General features: G+C 32.9%; 1 protein-coding gene and 1 pseudogene across 3 annotated transcripts in view; both read left to right on the forward strand.

Moving 5' to 3' along the window:
* The first annotated feature begins 4,636 nt into the window (after window positions 1–4,636).
* The window catches only part of LOC110029604 (vacuolar protein-sorting-associated protein 33 homolog), a 32,616-nt gene continuing 14,943 nt past the window's right edge, over window positions 4,637–22,309 (forward strand). For all 3 annotated transcript variants that reach the window (XM_020731960.1, XM_020731961.1, XM_020731962.1), the window contains exons 1-12: window positions 4,637–4,810; window positions 4,905–4,944; window positions 5,028–5,108; window positions 5,233–5,421; window positions 8,292–8,402; window positions 8,483–8,548; window positions 8,746–8,853; window positions 8,966–9,010; window positions 12,860–12,916; window positions 13,467–13,561; window positions 14,674–14,725; window positions 14,859–14,915. In XM_020731960.1, coding sequence (XP_020587619.1) covers window positions 4,758–4,810; window positions 4,905–4,944; window positions 5,028–5,108; window positions 5,233–5,421; window positions 8,292–8,402; window positions 8,483–8,548; window positions 8,746–8,853; window positions 8,966–9,010; window positions 12,860–12,916; window positions 13,467–13,561; window positions 14,674–14,725; window positions 14,859–14,915 — 954 coding nt within the window. In that variant the 5' untranslated portion in view covers window positions 4,637–4,757. The remainder of the gene's footprint in view (window positions 4,811–4,904; window positions 4,945–5,027; window positions 5,109–5,232; window positions 5,422–8,291; window positions 8,403–8,482; window positions 8,549–8,745; window positions 8,854–8,965; window positions 9,011–12,859; window positions 12,917–13,466; window positions 13,562–14,673; window positions 14,726–14,858; window positions 14,916–22,309) is intronic.
* Window positions 10,854–11,603, forward strand: LOC110029603 (annotated as a pseudogene).

Genomic DNA, 22,309 nt, shown 5'->3' on the forward strand with positions numbered 1-22,309 from the left:
TGAAGAAATGTATTGTTAAGTGAAGAAATGTAAAAAGTTTTTAACTTTATGAAGATGATAGTGAAGTTCAAAATCATTAAAGGCTATCCAGATATAGTAATCCATACAAAAAAAAAGAAAAAAAAAGAAAAGAAAAAATAAAAGAAAAAGAAAATATGTGGGGAGAAGCTTGAGGATATGCCTAATTAAAAATTGACTTCACTTGAATCAATTTAAGGAAAAAGACTTTGATACATTTCTAAACTTTTGATTTGAATATTAACTTAATTATTAATAAAGTTTTATGAAGTTATTTTTCATATGAATTTAATAAGTGACTTTAATATAACAAATTGCAATTTTTCTTGAAAGAAATAGAGGATAAAAACCTTAGACTTAATTACTGAATATCTTTACACCTTTAGTATCAACTAGAATTGTTTTGAATTTTTCTTAAGTTAAATTATTATGTTTAGAGAACTAAAATATGGAAGTCTAAAAGTTAAATTCATTACCTTAATTCATATTTTTATGTAGTAGAGAAGTTACTTGAGGACAAGTAACATGTAAGTTTGAGGGATTTTGATACACCGAAAATATATGCATTTTTAGACCCATAATTTATAGTTATTTTTTGTGATATTGCACTTTAATGAAAGTTATTTTGATGCTTTCTTACATGTTGATTTTTAGGGCTTAAAGCAAAAAGAAAACAATTTTTAGGGCTTAAAGCAAAAAGTTAGGGCTTAAAGCAAAAAGAAAACAAAAATAATGAAATTTGGAGTTAAAATGACATTTTTGAGGAAATACTCAACGTCGTTGAGGAATTTTTACTCAGTGCTGACGACGCTAAAGCAGCCGCCGCTAAAGGCGGTTCAGACCCCGTTTCTAAAAGGTTCGATGTATTTGAAAGATTTTTGAAGAGTTTTTTTAGGAACCTCTTGGATAATCGACCTTGGGCTTTATTTAGGGCCAAATTTCATCATAAAAGGAGCTCCTATACGTTCATTTTTCGCTCCACAACGTTCCACCACGCCACACTTTCATAATCCATCTTCATTCCACCACCATATTGAAGTCAATTAGTGATTTTGCTTTCATAGTTTAGAGTTTTTGTGGTGATATTTAGTGTGAAACTTTATGTAAAAGTGTTGAAAAGTGAGAGTTTTTCTTTCTGCATTTCTAAGGAAATGCTACAAAGGATTTGCTTTGAGAAAGAGTTCCAGATAAGTTTGTTTGTTTATTTAGTGTTGTAAGAACTTTCTTTTATATATGAAATTTATGTTTTGTCATATCTTTCTCATGAAATCTGAGTAGTTCACTCTATCTTTCCCCTTACTCTAAGATATGGTGAAATGAAGAGATAAAATGGATGTGACATAATTAAAATATAAAATAAATTGTGATGATTTTTCAACTCCGAACTTAATTTACTTTTCAATCTGACCAATTGATTTGTTAAAATAGATTGTGAAACATATAATCCGGGAAAGGAAGTAAGAGTTCTACAACATAGTGAGAGTCACATTTGATTTCATTAAGGAGAAATTCGTTCAAGAAATTAAGTGCAAATAAATAGGAAAATATTATTTGTTGGGTGTAGAATTGGAGAATCTTTAGGGTGATAAACTAAAATATCCAATTTGATCTTAGTGTTTAAAAACTAAACCTAGAGTTAGTCTTCAGGTGAAAGGAAGTGGGAGCTTGTATCCTCCTAGCCTAACCACATATTTAGGGACTAAACCTAAGATTAACCAATGATTTTCCATGCACTGTATCAGGGTAGAAACTTAAAATTACTCCTATTTGACACAATACATATTATAAACATTTATCTCATCTCAATTCACCAGAATTTCATTGTAGTGGGAATGATGTTTTTTCACATAAGAAATCTTCATTACATAAACATAGTTAGTAGATTGGTAGTTATTATTCAAAATTTGCATTTCCATTTTGCTAATATTTAAGTAATTTAGTTTGGTTAATATCTCAACATTTAAAATTAGTGAGAGTGATTTTGTTTGATTTTATGTTAAAATTTATCAATGCTAACTTGCTCCTTCCCCGTGTGATCGATATTTGGGGCTTAAATATAAAATCCATTATTACTTGATAACGATACGCATACTTGCGTAGAATCCCATTATTATTTGCCGATAATTATATATATTTTACACAACTTACTTTTCACATAAGGATCAAGTTTTTTGCGCTGTAGTGGTGTCAACTTCATAAATCCTTACATATCAAAATATGGATCAGGTTACAAGATTTTCCAAGTTACGATGTTGACTGACGATGTATGGTCAGCGGTGGTTGACAATGATCAGCAGTGGTGGATGACCGTCGGCGAACAACGGTCGGTGAGGGTCGATGGCGATCAGCCGTGGTCGATGACGGTCGGCAGCGACGGTGGTGTTGGACTTCAGCTTCTTCTCAAAGCCTCAAGTTCTCTCCCAAGGCTTATGCCCCCTTTCTAATGCAAGTCATGGGTCTTTTTATGGTGTTCTGAGCGTCAGTAATGCATAATTATGAACCGTTTTGATCGGATGGTTCGAAGAGCTTCCTCGGATCAAATGACGTTTAACAAACATTTGAATGCCTTAACGATATAAGAATCGTGCAATATTGGGTTCATTGGATTTATCTTGTCGAGACGCTCGATTTGAGTGTAGGCTTGCTAGTGTCGAAATCTATTTGATCTTTCGAATTTGTTTGAAAATCTTTTAAAAGTTGTTTAATGACTTGATCTGGGCTTGATTTGACTCGGATTGGAATGAATTTGATGTCATTATGTCAATCTCATCGAGCTGGTCAGTTTGACTATAAGTTTGCTGAAATTGGAGTTCTGAATTACTTTTTATCAAAAATTGAAAGATTCTTATTCAAAATATAGCCTTGAAATCTGTGTCATGCCTCGAGATTCGTGTCAGATGATGACAATACAATGACATTTTGATAATAAATATACAATGATATTTTAATCAATTAAGATTGTTATAAGTAATATAACGAAAATATTTATATTTTAAACATTAGACATTTTTTCCCTATAGAGACAACTGCAGAGCAGGCTAGGAAAGGGAGTGGGACAAATTGGCATAACATTTATGGAACCTTGTCCCTGGTCTGGTTTAACGGTCATTCGACATCCCACTATCACTACGACTAGCATTCCCCATCTCAATTTCGCCATTGGAGCCAAGTCACCTTTCCATCTCTTTTAACTAAGGCCTAATCTAACATTAGCATGCTGCCAATCTCAATTGAAAGTTGGAATTCAATGTATGATTTTTATGAGGTAAAGGGTTTGTTTGGGGCAACTGTAGCTTATTGAATAATCTGCTGATAAGCTAGGTGCAGTGGCTGTTATAAATTTTTATTTTTTTTGAAAAGTCAGATCATTGCCAATAAGCTCCCACCGCACTTAGATATGTGCGGTATGGAAACTCTGTTTTATGTGTTTTGAAAACGCATAAACTGCCAAAACGTAATTTACCTAAACAGGACAGGTGCGTTTTCAAAACGCCACCGCACCAAAAAAACAGCCCCAAACGGGCCCAAAGTCTTACCAGAGCAGACAATTAACATTACCTTGCCAATTTCACCTAATTTAACATTACGCCGCTTGTTCACATTTTCATATCATGAAGGAAATATTTGGTTGCAAGAAGTGTTTAGTTTAACTTAGAATCAAAGCTCTAATTTTATGAGGTTGAGTTTTAATTGAGAAGGCAGTTGTGCGGCTTGTTTATTTTGTCACATCATAAAGGATAATTTTTTTCTATTTGCAAGTTGGATTAAATAAATGCTGTAAATTCATATTTATCAAATCCTAAAAAGATTAAATTAAAAAAAATGATCATAATGTTAATAAATAAATCTTAATAAATCCTAAATTTTTTTTGACAACTTTTAGCAGGATTTAAGTTGTTAATAATTTTAGAAGCAAATTTGTGTCAAAAACATATTTCCCGCACTTCAAATGTCTTAAAAAACAATCATATTATTTCTAAATGTTTTAGAGTTAAAAGCTTAATAATAAATATTAATGATATAACTATTTTATTCTAAAGGAGTTTACTTTAATTAATTCATTTATAACTACACCGATAAATAAATATATTTATTAAACAAATTCATCATTAATAATAATTTTACTAATATAAAGAAGTTCAATAATAATATAAATATCATTAGTTAATAAGTAATTAGTCGTGTAACGTAAATAAAAAAAGCTGTTCTCAAAAACACAGAAAAGACGTGATTTTCAAACACTACTTTAATTAAAACTAATTTGATAATATATAAATTAATTATTAATTATTTAAGCTAACTTACATTAAATCAAATTAAAGACGAAATCATGTTCCTCTCCCACCTCTCTCCTACCCGAAACCCTTGCCGAGTCTTCCCCCACTTTACAGGTTTTGCCCGAAACCATCGCCTTCGTGACCGAAATGTCAAGCTGGTAAAGCAAAGCCGACATCGCGAAGCACAAAGTCCTCCGAAACTCCAATCCGATGGATGCAATTTCTTACAATTGGCAGGATTTAGCCTAAATCCCGAGCAAATCTTGCTTAAAACGGGCTACGAAACAGCCAGTGCGAGGACTACTGCACACTGGTGTTGGTCCGCTTCACCCGTCCTACGAAACAGCCAGTGCGAGGACTACTGCACACTGTTCATATGGCCGGTGTTGGTCCGCTTCACCCGTAACCCCTTCCATTTTTATATCTTAGAAGAGAGAAGACGAGTGGAATTCGCCTCTCGAAATGGCGCAGATCCCGAATCTCGATAACGCCCCTGTCAATTTCACGGCGCTCAGGTACACTATCCTCCTTCTCTGGGCAACTTCCGACCAATTTTCTATCCAGCAAACCGATTGTTTTGTTTTTTTTTAATTTAAATATTTGATGCAGAGAGCGTTCGCAGAAGGAGCTTCTTAACGTTCTTAAGAATGTTGGTTTCTCCCTGTTTGTTTACCCCGTGATTTCAAGTCGCCGAATATTTCCTTTAGTACTCAAACTTCTATATGCTCACAGGTTCGCGGGAAGAAGTGTCTCGTCATCGATCCTAAGCTCGGGGGTTCACTTTCACTGCTCATCCAAACTTCTCTGCTAAAGGTGATGTATTTCTGGGAATAAAGATCATGTATTTTTGTGTGACTTTTGAGCTTGAAGAAGCTCTAGTAAGACAACAAATGGCAACGTCCTTGTGGTGATTTATTGCGCTCTGGCACTGAAACAGGAGAATGGCACAGAATTGCGGCATGCTGAACCTGTTCAAACAGAATGCTCCAAAGTCCTGTATCTTGTTCGTCCTCAGCTGAACTTGATGAAGTTCATTTCATCCCACATTCAGAATGATGTTTCAAAAGGGCTGCAGAAGGAGTACTATGTTTATTTTGTCCCACGTCGCACAGTTGTTTGTGAAAAGGTTTGCTTGTAAAGTTTTAGTATTTTGGAAGATTTACATACATACTACTCAATTTCTACGTGTCTACATATCTAACACCTAAAATTTGGAAGATTTACATACATACTACTCAATTCCTACGTGTCTACATATCTAACACCTAAAATTTAATACTTGCATATATTCCACCTTTCATATGCAGGAAATTGTGTATTTTACTTTTTAAATGTTAAAAAAGTGGTATTATTTATTTGATATAGAAGATTTGGGTGGCATAAATGTATAAAATAAAGTTTAAGTGTTAGATGCATAAATACATAGGAATTGGGCGGTCTGTTGAAAATGTCCCCATGGCCTTGCCCATTTTGGTTGGGCTCACTCTATTTTTCACTTGATGTGCTTATTTTGAATATCATTCAATATCATTGAACTTTGAAACATATTGATTTTGCCTAACAAAAATTTAGTTAGGATGACCTGAATAATATATATCTATATATATAGTCATCCTAACTAAATTTTTGTTAGAATGCATTTTATACTCATTAGGTTTTTTGAAATGGGTACAATAAACGACAAATCAACCGAAGAGTATATTGCATTCATTTTAAAACAAATCTAATGCATATGTCTTGAATCATTGATCCTATCTTTTCGCTTGATAGTATATTGCATTAGTTTTAAAACAAATCTAATGCATATGCTTGAATCATTGATCCTATCTTTTCCCCAAATGCCGATTGTTGTTTTTTTATCTATCTTCTTACAAGTACATGATTAATTGAAAACGAAAATAATGTCGTGAAGATTACACTTTTGTTTTGTTCCATGGAACTTGTGTTAACTATACCAAACTTATAATTAATATTGACATATAAATGTTTTTTAAATGTAGAAAAAGTGATGATTTTAAGAAGAATGGGGCACAAACTACTAAGTTAGGAAGGATAAAAAACTAGTGGGTATGTGGGATATAGTGTGTGCTTACGGTGCATTGGATGTGGTTTTAGAAAATATATTGCGAAGACTTGGGATTTGTAACAAAAAGAAGTGCCAATAAGGTGCGTTATGAAGTTAATGCTAAAGCATTTTGAAGAAATAGTGTATGATATGGCTATCACGGTAGAAGATTACATAAAGGATTTAGCTAAATTAGAATCAAGACCTTTTTCACTCTTGCAGTAGGGAGTAGTGATAATGGCATGAAAGAACCAACACAAAATAGTTGGATTAGGTTGAACATATGGTAATCACTACAAACAAATTCTTACGATGAACTTATACGAAAGCCTAAAGTGGAAACATGCGGAGTTTCTCTTTTCCATTTTCTCATCAAGAATTTTTTTTTAAATGTTTTCAGAGGACTCATCTTCTTTAGTAATGAAATACAGCAAAAACTGATCATAAAAAAAAATTCGCGGCAACATTGTCAAATTTAACGAATGCACGTATCTTGCATTTTTAGGGCAACATGATTTACACGCATACCAGTCAATTCCTATGGATTTACATATCTAACACAAAAAAAAAAAAAATCAATTTTTACATATATGCCACTTAACCTATGCATGAAAAGGTGTATTTCACTTTAATTAGCGGTATTTTTGATATGATATGAAAAATTTGGGCTTTATAAATGTAAAAAGTAAAGTTTAGGTGTCTGATATGTAAATAGGTAGGAATTGGGTGATATGCTATGTAAATGCCCCTTAAAATTTCCGTGCAATTTTGGACAAGGTTCTATTTGCTCCTTCAAACTCTTGCAAAATAGCTGAGCTCATCAATTTGCATCAGCGCCACCTTTTGTCCTTTCCTTCGGCAGGTTTTATGAACTAGCTGCGCTTTCGTTCTCCTTTTTCTACCATTGTCTTACTACATGTTTCCTTCTAATATCTTTCGTACATCCTACGTGTTTCCTTCCACTCTCAGACATACCACCTAGGTGTTTCTGCTACCATTACACTTGAGTTCACTATATGCATTAGAGGTGTACCACCCAATTCCTATGTATTTACATATCTAACAGCTAAATTTTACTTTTGACATTTATGCCACCCAAAATTTTCATTGCACATAAAAAATACTGCTATTTTAACTTTTAAAAGGTGAAGTGCAACTTTTCATGCATAGGTAGGATGGTATATATGTAAAAAATTGAAGTTTAGATGTTAGATATGAATTGAGTGTTATGTAAGTAAATTTTCGTATGGATTAATATTGAAAATTTCTGTAATTAATGCATTTATGTTTATATCCCTGGGCATTGCATATGCTTTTAAGGTAAAATGCTAACATAAATGAAATTTTGAAAGAAAGAAATAGAATAATTTCACATTTTAACAATGTTGAAGCAGTCATTTTATTTATACATTTCAACAGCTCTAGTAAATATTTGCTATCTGTACCATTTCTGTCCCGACCTCATGATCCCTAGTATATCAGCATTCTTTTTTAATATAATCTTCACTGGATACTGTTCAATCTTAGAAGAATTGGATTATGCTGCTAGTACTACAGTCCAATTAAAGTTGAAGCTATTGAATCTCCTATTTGCTTGTTATTTTATCTCAGTTGATGTGCATAAATGCTAGTATGTGCAATGGTTAAGTCAATAAATATTTTTTTGGGGGCACAATCATACTTTTAAAAAAATACTCTTTAGTTTTTTATTATAATTTAATAGATTGAGTTATGAATATTCATTTAAATAAACTTAATATTAAATTAAGTAAAATAATATACTTTGAACTTTTTATTATGGATGACAAAAGAATAGACACATACATAAATGTTAAATATAAATATTAAATATCCAAGTTTAACAGTTTAGTTAGTTCATTTTTATATTATAATAAAAATGACCTTTTTATGTATAATCCTTATTGGTGCAGATTTTAGAGGAGGAGAAAGTCCATCATTTAATTACTTTTGGAGAGTACCCCTTGTACATCTTGCCAGTGGATGAAGATGTTTTATCATGTGAACTTGACCTAGCTTTCGGGGTACTCAAAATGATAATCTAAAATTTATTTTGTCACATTGTTATTAAGTCTAGATTGGCTTTACTTTTTATTTTGTTAAGGAATGTGTAATCGATGGTGATACAAGTGCTCTTTGGCATGTTGCAAATGCCATTCATAAACTAGAGGTATCCATCTCTCTTTTGGATGTTAGATTTTCAATCCATGTTTGATTGTGAGCTTATGCTTAGTTTTATTAATAGTTGGAATAAGGTTATTAACGAAAAATATGGTGAAGTTGGCATTTTTTTAACTTACATTGCAACATTCAATTCGATCTGCACTTGTTACTTTTTCTGAAGGAGGTGTAATTTTAAATTTTCAGTTTTCATTTGGAGTTATACCTACTGTCCGGGCCAAAGGAAAAGGATCAGCAAAAATTGTTGACATTTTGAATAGTTTGCAAGTGGAAGAGCCAGTGAATGCTTCTGATGTAATTTTTTGTTAAAATCCTTACCTTTTTGTTCTTACTTAATTTTGGATTTACTGCATACTGTAATACCACTATCTTCCAAAATAATTAAACTAATACTACCACGCTCCAGATGGGGACTCCGGAGATAAATATGCTTATCTTGGTTGACAGGGAGGTAAATACTCTATTTGTTTATTTAAAATTTGTTCATAGCACCACTTATATAACTGCTCTTCAATTTGTTAAATCTTTCTACCTGATTTATAAAGTTGCTTTGGAATGACTGAGGTTTTAATGCTTTTGAATTTTCCTTCAAGTAATTCCCTTTACATTTGGCTTTAATTATTCAAATCAATTTTCAAAAACCCATTCATTTCATATTCTTAGCAGGCAACATGTTCCTATAGTATTTATTGAGCAAGCAAAAATTAAAGAATGCACACTGCATTTTTTTTTCATTTATGTTGGCTATGCTATATGAATTAGAGTGCATACAACGAAGAAGTCACATATTGAAAAATTTAGAGTGGCGTAAATAAGAATGTAAAAATGTTTTGGAAGATTTACTTACATAACACTCAATTCTTATGTTTTTACATAGCAAACAACTTTTACATACAACTAGGTAAACTAGATTTGGCACGACATAGCACTGAATAAGGATAATTGTAGAAGGCCTTACAGATGATGGTGATGAATTTTACAAGTATGTAACTTCCTCTCAAGTTGCATTTGATTTTAATTTGAACTATTTACATACATACCATTCAATTCCTATGTATTGATATATCTAACCCCTAAACTTCAATTTTTACATTCATGCCATCTTGCCTATGATGAACAGGTGTATTTAAATTTTTTTTTTAATTAAAATGGGGGGTATTTGTTAAGTTATATTAAGAAATAATTTATTCCCGTTAAAAGTTATGAGGATTAGATTTATTTTCTTGGAATAAATTTCTTTCCTTTCCTATTTTAGATTTATTTTCTTACCATGGTTCATTTTATATCCAAGCAATTATTATGAATGAATTAATTAGATATATATGTGTCATATCTTTTCTTTCATGTTGATTCCCTTTTCTTGTCTTTTCTATTCTAAGATTCATATACAGGTATTTATACCCTCTTTCATATCAATAAAAAAATTTCATTGAATTCTGAAAATCAACATGGTATCAAAGATTTGAAACAAATCCTGTAATCTCTTGCCGCCGTAAACTTCCTATTCCTTGCCTTCGACAATCTTTGCTGTGCTGAAGGCCCTTCCTCCGCCTCTTCTTTTCATTTTTTTCCACTGGAAACTTCCTCTCCCTACAGGCCCCGTCACCGTAATTTCCTTCTGCAGCCTTTCTCGATTCTAGAATTCCCTCTTGCAGCCTTTCCCATCGTCGGGACTCCCTTTTGCAGCCTTTTACACCTCTGGGACCCTCTCCCTGCAGGGCCTAGGCATCCGAAGCTTCCTCTTTATGCTGGCCCTAGCCGCCGAAACTCCTTGCAGGAACTAGCTGATGAAACTCTGTCCTCACAGGTCCCTAGCATCCGGAAATCCTCTCTACCGGCTTGAAAACTTCATGCAGTTTGCAAGTTGCTACAGGCTTTCTTAGTGGAGGTTCATCTTCCTGCAGTCTTTTCACTGCATCCGTATCTCCATGTTGACGCTGAAATTGTTGAAATTAATATAATCCAAGTGCAATACCAGCCACTGAACCACCCATACCCTAAACTCGGACACCTTTCTCTAGAATCTAATCTGTCATCTTTGCTTGCCTTTTCCTTCACGCGTCCTTTCCATTCTCGACGTTACTCAACTACCAACGAGGAGACACCACTGCCCCTTGAAACTGTTCTTTTTCTCTTCCTAAATTACCCATGATTTAATTTCAGTTTCACAATCATGTATCACGACCCCTTTGAATTGATATACTACTATTAAGACCCAATGATTCACTTTCAGAAGAAAAAATAATGTTTTTGTGGAACATATTGGGTATTAGCGATAGATTGCATGTTTTAGCATGAGGATTTTTTCAGCAAATCCATCAAAAAGGAATGCATTTCAGCGCGACATCTGTGATGTCTATATGGTGATTTTGTATGAGAGACATCATAACATGAAAGCTATCAAAATAAATGAGGGTTTTGACTCCCAAAATAGATAGGCATACTGACTGTATAGGGAAACCTTTTGGTTCCAAGGTATTCATCAATAAGGGTCGTTTTGTTCATCTCTTATTTCCAACATCTGAGTTGTGGACTTTGGTTATCAGTCACAGTACTTGGATTTTATAATTTGATGATATTAGTTTTGTGATATCTTACCTGGAAACTGTTCCGGGCCGTGTGGTTTTGGAGTCAGGGACTGGTAGTGGTTCTCTAATTAGTGTTGCTGGTGCTGTGCACATTCTGGCTATGTCTATACATTTGATTTTCATGAGCAAAGGACAATGCTGGCTTGGGAAGATTTCAATATGAATGGGCTGGGAAGCTTTATTATTGTTTATGTTAGGGATATCTAAGGAGAAGTCTTCCCTAATGACTTTTATAGAGTTGCGGACTTCGCCTTCCTTGACCTTTCACACCCATGGTTAGCGTCGCCCTCTGCATCAAAAGTGTTAAAACATGATGTTTTTCTTTGCTCTTTCTCTCCATGCATAGAGCAAGTGCAGCGCTCTTGTGAAACTTCACACAACAATTTCACTGATTTAAGCACCATTGAAGTGATTCTTTGAAGCTTTTTCTTGCCGCAGGCCCTCCAAAACTTTTGAAGCTCTTGCAGAAGGCCCTCCTTCGAAGTTCTTTACTGCAGCAGATCCTCATTTAACTGTTCTACGTAAAATTATTGCGTCCGCCCACCGCACGCAGAGATGCGTGCGGTGGGCCAATAAAAACTCATCTTTTACCAAAAAGTGTATGTCAGTGGGCCCACTTTTTAATTTTTTTTATTAATTTCATTGGACGACGCACGCAAGATGCGTGCGCCATCCGCACGCAGTAAGAGCTCCATTCAGAGCTTCTCCCTGCAACAGGTTCTCTTCCGAAACCTTTTTCTTGCACCAGACCCTCAGCTTTTTCTTGCAACATATCTTCCTCCGTAGCTTTTTCTTGCAACAGACCCTCATCTGGATGTTTTTTCTGCAACAGACACTCGTTCGAAGTTTTTTTCTTGCAGACCATGCCCTGCATCTTTTCCTGTAATTTGTTTACTTTCCTGCAAACTTTCATGCAACATTACTTGCAGGAGTCTTCCACCTGCCTACAGATACTGCACAAACGACAGTCAAAGACAACTATAGTTAACTAAAAATATCTCTAAATGCTCTTGGGGTTGATTATCAAGTACGGGATAAAGACTTCAAGTTCTACCTCACAATGAATCATCCTCACTCCATTGTTTGATATTTTCAAATCCAAGTTGAACATGATTGTCAACAATGTTTCAACTTGTGGAATAGTGTTAGAAATTATATTAGGAAATAATTTGTTCTCGTTAAACTTAGCGAGGATTGAATTTATTTCCTTGGATTGAATTTATTTCCTTTCATATTTTAGGTTTTTCTATATTATGCCATTTTCTTTACGTCCAAGTAATTATTATGAATTAATTAATTGTAGATATAGGAGTTATATCTTTCCTTTCAGTTTTATTTCTTTTTTCTCGTCTTTCATATTATAAGATTCATGTGAGGGTATTTATACCCTCTTTTCGTATTAATAAAATAATTCCGCTCAATTATGAAAATCAACAATATTTTTGATGTGATAGGAAAGATTTGTGTGGTATCGTTGTAAAAAACGAAGTTTAGGTGTTAGTTATGTAAATATGTAGGAATTGGGTGATATTTATTTAAACGCCCCCTTTTAATTTATGCTTTTCTTTTTGACAGTTTCTAACTTTATCAGATATAGTTAGCAAAATTGTTGATCCGATCTTCTTTCTTGATTATTCATGTTCTTTTAAGGATTTAATTTGTGAGTTTGCCAAGCTTGCCAGACTACTTAATTTGTAATTTCTTTCGTGCAGGTGGATATGGTGACACCAATGTGCTTTCAATTGACTTATGAAGGATTATTGGACGAGGTTGACACCGCAAATTCTACAGAATTTCTAAGCACTTATATGCACGAATAGTTTATAAATATGTGGGAACAGTTATTATCTCCTTTCATTGAATTTCACTGTGTTTTAAAAACTGTAAATTATCAAATGTTTATGTGATTTTAAATGTCACTTTTTCTAATACATAACACAATCATGGAGTGGTTGGTAACAAATTAAAGGGAATGAGTTGAATGAAGATGTAAAAATGTAGAAAAATGCCTGAGGTATTGTTAGAAATTTGTTTAAAAAATTTTGCAATAATGTACACAAGCTGAACTGATATAGGAAATTTAAACACCAGAAGACGCACAAAGTTTTTCTAAAAGTATTTTTTTTAATATTTATCGACGAGTCAATTGTCACTTCTAATCTTAAAGATGAAGAGTCCATGACAGTTGTTTACTCTTTTCTTCAAAATTTTTTCTGTTTTCAAGGAAAAATATAATGTGGAATTCATATGAGTTCAACATACTTACAATATTAAATGATTCCCATATTGTCTGAAGATTTTCTGTCTTTTTCAGTACAGATATTACAAGTGAACAATGGCGCAGTGGAGGTAGATGCTTCTATTATTGGAGCTCAGCAAGAAAGGAATAAAGTTAAGGTTCCACTTAATTCCAGGTAGTTATACTTCATCTATGTGCAAAATTTTCTGTTTCAAGCATTTTTCCATCCGCTTAGCACTTTTCTTGATTGAGGAGGGTGGGCTACGCATAACAACATAAAGATGATATAAATATAGAAAAATAGATATTTTTTAGAAGAACAATATGCAATATTATGAAGATAATGGAAGACTCACTAAAGTCTCCATGAAGTAGGGAATCACCATGTTCTACTATTTTCAATGCATAGTAGCAATGCTCCAACATAAATCAACTAAGTATGTTTTTACTACAAAGCTATTACATATTTACTGCATACAAAATACACCAAAAACACTTACCAAAAGCCATAAAAAAAAAAAAAACATAAACTATATTATTTGATTAGTTTATTGTTTGATTCCTTGTATAAATTATTCGAAAATAAAATATGATTGTATCTTGATCTTTGAATTACCATTTATATTCTTATTTATTTCAATATAATCTTCATGGAAGTTGGAGAGGGGTGGATGTCCATGCATTCTGCCATGCTTGCACAATTTGACCAAGCCTATTTGATAAGACTGTGGAGCCATATAATTGATTTTATGATGCTTAAACTTATGCCACCTTCAATAAAGATAACACTTTCATTCCACTGTTGACGATGATTTCTTTCTATTGATAGATGGCGGTGGTTATGATTGAATTTTCTTCGTGTCTTCATCTTGATGATGATGATGGTGTAATTATAATACATTTTAATGAAGGAAACTTTTCGTAAATGAATAATTTTCTTTTTTTCTGGATGAGAAATTACCCTATTTGTTCTGCATCGAGTTCTTGGAAAGTTCATGATCATATGATTTATCTAGTTTTTGCTTCCTAAAATTTGAATTTGCAATATGAGGTTCGGTCAATGTTATAGAAAGTTATTGCTTAGCAATTTAGTTGCAATGTTCTAGCCTTTTCTTTTAAAAGAACTTCAATTTTTCATTCCACTGAAACTCCTTTTTCTTACTTCCAACCATATCAAAGTACTTGCTTTTAATAAATTTCATGCTTCGAAACAACTACGGCTAGTTTGTATGTCGTTACATTCCGTTTGCTATTTTATAATATTTCTTTTTTGCGTTTTTTTTTCAGTGATAAATTGTACAAGGACATTCGAGATCTTCACTTTGAAGAAGTTGTGCAGGTGTGCAAATTCTATACAACTTCCCCCTCTTACATGCTTTTTACCTTAAGTTTTTCGGGATTTTAAACCTTCTTTTAGCGCTTATATTAGAAGTTTTTTTCCAATTCATAAACACAGTTGTTTTAAACTGCAGGTTCTCCGTGAGAAGGCAACTTCAATGCAGAAAGATTATACTGATGTAAAAACCACTGTAAGGAGAAGACATTATACATCCAATGCTTTTTATCTTTTTAGCAGAGCATATCCTGCATTACATACATTAGAGATAATCTTTCTTGGACATTGCAATTACAATTTTCATCTTCATAACTCTTCTATATCCTTCGTAATGAAATTATCAACCATTTTTTAATCTTCTGTTTTAGTCACTTTGGATGACTTCCAAGAGGCAAAAACTATGGCATAAATTAATCTTTTAATGGGTTTGAATTCAGGGGCTTCTGTGGCTACTATTGTGATATCAGATGATTTAGGAACTTTCATAGTAGGATTGATCCAATTTGAGTAACTTTCCACATCTTCTTAGCGAACGTGGAGTGGAAATTTACAAAAAGAACTTCATTCCGTTTGTAAAGTTGAATTTGAGGGTGTATTTTTAGTGACATTCTTGTGTTTAAACTCTTACATATATTAATTCTATTGCAACAACAAGAATAAGCCTTTATCCCACTAGGTGGGGTCGGCTACATGAATCCTTTTTCTCCATTATGACCTATTGAGTGCCATGTTTTCATTTAATTCTAATAAATTAAGACCATTTTTTATACAATATGCCAAAATCTTTCTAGGTATACTTCTGCCATTTCTTAACATAAGTCGAATCTAAAACATCTACTCTCCTTACTTGATCATCAGATGACCGTTGTTTAATGTGACTAAACCATCTAAGACGTCTCTCTAATTTTATCCATCACTGGAGCAACACCAACGCTATCACAAATATATTCATTTCACATTTTGTTTGTAAGTCTAAGGCCACTTATCCACCTAAGCATTCTCATCTCGACAACACTTAGCATAATGTTATGCTTTTCTTTTAAAGGCCAACATTCTGCGCCATATAGCATTGCAAGTCTCTGCACCATCCTATAAAATTTTCTTTTCAGTCTAAGTGGTACTTTTATATCATTCAATAGGCCCGAAGCATTCCTCCACTTCAACCAACTTACTTGAATCACTATCACTTTGAACAATAGAATCGAGATATCTAAAACGTTTACTCCTTTTAATAATTTAATCATCCATAGTTACAACTCCGTCAATAGAGCTACTACTACTAAAATTACATTCCATGTATTCGGTTTTAGTTCTACTCAAACGAAGGCCGTTAGAATCCTTCATAATTCAAGTTTTTAGTGGCATGTATTCTGTTTTAGTTCTACTCAAACAAAGGCCGTTAGAATCCTTCATAATTCAAGTTTTTCGTGGGCTCTTTCTCTAGTCTCAAGAAAGATATCATCAACGAATAACATACACCAAGGTACATCCTCCTATAAATGTCCAGTAAGAGCATCCCTAACTAAGCAAAAAGTTATGGGCTTAAAACTGATCCATGATGTAAACCAACTAAAGTAAAAAAATATTTGGTCAATTCTCCTTCTGTTCAAACAAAAGTAACAACTTTGGTATAAATATCTTTAATGACTTGAGTCATATCAACACTTTTCTTCTCTAGAACTCTCTAAAGGATATCTCTTGGAACCTTATTGTATGTTTTTTTTAAATCAACAAAAATAATATGTAGATCCTCCTATTGTTTTTGTATTTCTCCATCAAACCTTTCAATAAATATATAGCTTTCATAGTAGATCTGCTGACATAAATCCAAATTGATTATGAGAAATCTTTGTAATATGTCTTAATCTATGTTCAATTACCCTCTCTTATAATTTTAAAGTATGACACATCAATTTAATTCCTCTATAGTTTGCACACTCTTGTGCATCCCCTTTATTCTTTAGACATGGAGACCAAAGTACCCTTCCTCCGCTCCCCAAACATCTTTTTAGTTTTTAAAATAATATGAAAGAGTTTAGTAAGTCAAGAAACTCCCCAATATTTTAAATATTTCTACACTTCAATTGGGATATCATCAGACCCTACAAATTTTTTGCCCTTAGTTTTCTTTAAAGGCTCCTTAACTCCTTTACTAGTACGATTGTAAAAATGAAATATTATTTTATTATTAATAATATTAAGATTACTAAGGTCGATTGTATTTTCAGAAACTTCATTGAAAAATTTATCAAAATAACTCATCCACCTGTGTTGAACGTCTTTTTCTAAGAAAATTATTTCTTAATTTTCATCTTTAATACACTTTCAAAATAACTCATCCACCTGTGTTGAACGTCTTTTTTTAAGTAAATTATTTCTTAATACGCTTTAGTTGCGTTAAATCTTTACTTTTCTTTTCTCTTTGTTTTAGTTTATATATATATATATATCTATTCACCATATTTGGTTTCTAATATATTATAAAGATCACAAAAAACAAAATTTTTGGCATCATAAACTGTCCTCTTAGACTCCCTATGGGTCATTTTATATTTTTTCTAGTTCTCTAAAATTTTACATTTAAATCAAATTTTATAACATAATTTTTTATATTTGATCTTTGCTTGCACATTATTTTTTCACCACAAATTACTTTTATTTATAAAAACTTTTCCTTTTGATTATCCAAGTACATCTTTTGTCACTTGTTTATAATGTTTGTTAATTTATTCTACATAGATTTTGTATCTTCTTGAAATTCCCAAATCTTGAAATCTTGAAGCTTATTCATAAAAATATTTTTATTTCTATGATAATGATTCATAGTATTTTTTATTTTACAACTCTTCATATTAAAATAGAAAACTAATAATCGATGTTGAGTACTTAAATTCTCACTTGGAATGATGTTACAATTTTTACATTCTCGACGATATCTTTTTCTCATTAAAAACCAATCAATTTATATTTTATTAGATTCATTATTATAAGAAATAATATGCTCTCATCTTTTATTGAATAAAGTATTAGCAATAACAAAATCATAAGCTAAAACAAAATTTAATATGGTTTTATCTTTTTCATTAATCACTCCAAAACCGTAGCCACCATGAATATTTCTAAAATCTTCTACCACTCTACCGATATGTCCATTTAAATCTCCTCCAATAAAAGTTCGTTCTTCAAGATGTATCATTTATATTACTTATTCTAGATCATTCAATAATTTTTTTTTGAACTTATATTTAATTGGGGAGCATAAACACTTATAATATTAAAAATCATTCTATTAATAATAATCTTAAGAGCTATAATTATATCTTTAATTCTATTAATTTTTACAATATTATCTTTCAAACTCTTATCAATAATTATACACACATGCGACTCTTACTTGAATACCAAAGTTTAAAACCTAAGCTATCAATCTCCTAAGTCTTTTCTCCAACCCATTTAATTTCCTGAATACATAATATATTTATTTTTCTATTAATCATAGTATCAACTAATTTTATTAACTTACCTGTGAGAGTACATTTATTTGAAGATTCTATTCTAATATTAGTTTCATGAACTAAATTCTTTACCATCATCCTTCGTAATGTGGGAACCATTGTTTATCTGACACTACACTTAGGTGACGGTGTAGAAGCCCTTACATATTTTTCAGTGTGTTCAGGCCATACAACACACCCTAGCATTTACATAATGATCCAAATGATTATGTCATGATTTTTCGATAAATTTTACGCCGACTACCGACTACTTAATGCCACTTAACTTTTCACATCCGGGGCTTGGGACCCCGTAATGACAGTGAATGAAATTAGAAGCTTGCATAATGAACCTTGCCTTGAACTTTGAGGAGACACTTATAGAAGCCGTTCTGGGATAGTCTTAACTTATTTTGTCTATGAGAGGATGTCATGGATTTTACATGAGGACTACATGTCTTGATAATGAGGCTAATTTGACTTCTCCTCCCCTCCTCTCTCTCTCTCTCTCTCTCTCTCTCTCTCTCATATTTCTTCCTTCTATACCGGAACTACTCATTCTCGCTGTGACCTCTCTCGCCTCACTCTTCACGTGCTCTCAGCCTCTCCCTAAGAATGATTCTCTAGGTGATCTCAATGGTAATGATTCTCCTTGCATGCATCCTCACGCTCTCAAGGTTTGGAAAACCTTGCCATTGTAGAATTTTTGCCCATATAATTATTGAGTAAATGTAGTCCTACCTATGTCAGATCGTTGTGGTTGATCAAAGAATCATCACATCAGGTGGCTTATCTTTTTATATCATGTTATATAAGGCAATTTTCAGGATTTGTGGTGTTGTAATTGTTGTTGAATGTCTTTATCTACCTTGAATGCTCAAATGGAAAGGTGGCAATGCAGGGAGAATAACATAATAGGGAAAAGCAGAAACTTTGCGTACAAAAACAGTTTGATTGCACAAAGAGTTTGAAGGGATCCACATAATGGGATTCTAGATCTAGTAATATCATATATTATGTTTTATAAAAAAATATCAACTAAAAGAACTCAAGGGAATAAAAAATTACGTGTAGCATAGTTGTCAATGACTCATGTGTGCTATTAGATTTTATTAATTGTAGACCTGTTTATGCACTTTGCACGTTTGGACAGAAATAACTTAATCCTAGTGCTGTTATATTCAAAATTGTAGTGTTTTCTTTTACATTGTGAATGAATTTCATGTCATGGATCTAAGGGAGTCTTAATAGGATAGCAATTACATTATGTTAGCTTTGAAAATATTTATGAAATTCAAGGGGGTGATTCTTCCCTAGTCTTGGGCTTGGATGCCAAGGAGCCTAGAGTTTTCAGAGGGATGCTATTTTACTTTCCATAGATTTTTTTTAGATATTAGTTTGACGTATATGGTGTTAAAATTAAGTTGGGGGGATCTTGGTTTTCTATGGGCGAAATCTCCCATTGTTAATTACAATTCTCGTAGAACTTTTGATTAAGGACATTTTAAGATCTCTCAAATATAGTGCGCATTACTTATTATTTTGTATTTGGGTATGTTTATGGTTGGATGGTCATCCTAATTAAGATTCTATGGTTTGGTTGTTCTGGGCTCACCTAGTAGATGCATTTTATCAATGTTGGAAGGTGGGTGGCTATAAGTCATTTTGGAAGTTTTGTAAGTTGCCATGAGTCGTTTCCAATTAGATAACCCGAGTAAACCTGGGGTGTCAATTTTGTATGATTCATGTCTTAATACCATTTGAAGATGGCTTATGTCTTAATTTGGTAGGTGGGCGGTTGTAAGTCATTTTGGAAGTTTTGTAAGTTGCCATGAGTCGTTTCCAATTAGATAACCCAAGTATACCTGGGGTGTCAATTTTGTACGATTCATGTCTTAATACCATTTGAAGATGGCTTATGTCTTAATTTGGTAGGTGGGTGATTGTAAGTCATTTTGGAAGTTTTGTAAGTTGCCATGAGTCGTTTCCAATTAGATAACCCGAGTATACCTGGGGTGTCAATTTTGTACGATTCATGTCTTAATACCATTTGAAGATGGCTTATGTCTTAATTTGGTAGCTCTAAGATTATGAATTCAATTAGCTTTGAGTCAATTCGAGTTCTTAATGTCTCACTTTTTGAAGAGATGGTTTGAGGAATTTGTTATTTGAAATTTTGAGGCCGATTTGAAGATTTGTTTCAATCTGCCATACAATTTGGGGAATTCGAGAATAAAATATTAGAATGGTTTGGGTCAATTTGAGGACTGATTTCTCAAATTGATAGAGATGGTCTTATGAATATTGGAATCAGTAGGCTTTACTTACACTTAAGGTTTTGATCTAATGAGGGATTTATTTGACTAATTTGATTTGAGGCTTGTTTACATTAGAGAACTTATCCCTAAATTTGATAGAACAGTTTGTGGGGCTTAGATTTATATATTTTTTATTTGATTTGAATTTTTGTGTTTATTCTTAAAGCATGGTTCAGTAAGTATTTGTCGACTTGGCCAATTATTGGTTCTCACTTGCTATAGGAATGCCCAATGGTGGGACTCATGATCTTGAAATGAAGGCAGTTCTTACTCATAGGATAGACTGCACTCACTCTTGTGCCGTATAGCGAACCCAATGAGTTAGTATTTGTTTGACTTGTTTTTATTGATTTGATCTTGATTGTTGTGTGTTGGTTTGGATTTGATTTTGTTGGTTTTAACTTGCTGATTTGACTCGGGTTAGTTGACTTGAAGTTTTGAACTTATATCTTGTTGAAGAAGGTGAAGTAGGTGTTATGATCCAACATCTAAATCAATATATTTTTTTCACAGAAACTAGTGCCAACACAAATATTCTCTTCAATAATCCAAACAACTCAACAAAAATGCAAAGATAAACACCGATAATTCAATAGGTAGGTGATCTCTTCCAATTCCTACAATAGGATTTCTCCTAAATCCTAAACATCAGACTCATAACTCAATAATCTCATACATAAACCTAATCCTAAACCTAATAAGCCTATTTATACCCAATAACAACAAAAATAAAAGACTAAGTTGCCCTTAGGCGTAAAAAACAATAAATTGCCCTTAGTCTGGGCACCAACTTAACAATACACCCTCCAAAAGATGCCTTATTTTGAAGGTAGTAAAAAAGTGAGAGTGGTCCCCATCCTCCACTTCAACTGTCTCTATTTCTTCATCCTCTGTCTTTTCATCATGCAGTATGCAAACTTGTAATTTTATCTTTACAATTGTGTCATGGGGTAAATTTCTCATCATATTGAAAATATAACCCCTTGTCTCGCTTTTCCAAAATTTGTATTTGAAGGCACCTGAGTGTCGCTCCCGATTGTGGCTCATTATTCCTGTCATATACAATTTTCGTTTGGACTTCTACAGTTTGAGTTTTTGATATCGTTGTGGTTGTAATAGTTCAGTATGACGCTCTATCTGTGCTACCCCTGCAGGCCTTTTTCAACTAGCTCTTGTCCTCCACCATCTTCGCTAGTTCCATCGTCTCCTTTAGTCCTCACGATGTCAATAGTTGGTGTGTTGCCCCGTATGTCGGGCTTTAGACGCTAATGAAACTTCACTCCAATCCTGCTTCTGAAATCCAAACCCCCCGCCTCGTCTATACAATAGCTCGAACCTCTTTCTATATTTCATGACAATCTCCTTCTGAGTTAAGGGGTAGAATTGCTCGTGTATGACTCCTTCCCGAATGTCTCAAAAACGTTCCAAGCTCGTTTATATTTCGAGCTAAAAAAGTGTTTTCGTGTTCGGCTCATTTGCTTAATAAGCCGAACACGAGCTGTTCACGAACAAAGAGTCCTTTTAACAACCCTAGTCATGTAGTCATAAGACAATAAGAGTTTGAGCAATATTTAAAAAATTATTATTTATACTAAAAAATCATTTGAATCTAATTTAATAATTTTTATTCTATTTTCTTAATCAATATTTTAATTGATTATAAATCTTTATAGCCTTGTAGTCAATTAGATATATATATATATATTACTTTATATATATATATAAACTTGATGAGTAGTATTTCGAGCCAAAACGAGCCGAACACGAACGAACAC

This window comes from Phalaenopsis equestris, unplaced genomic scaffold, assembly GCF_001263595.1.
Source record: "Phalaenopsis equestris unplaced genomic scaffold, ASM126359v1 Scaffold000598, whole genome shotgun sequence".
Lineage (NCBI taxonomy): Eukaryota > Viridiplantae > Streptophyta > Magnoliopsida > Asparagales > Orchidaceae > Phalaenopsis > Phalaenopsis equestris.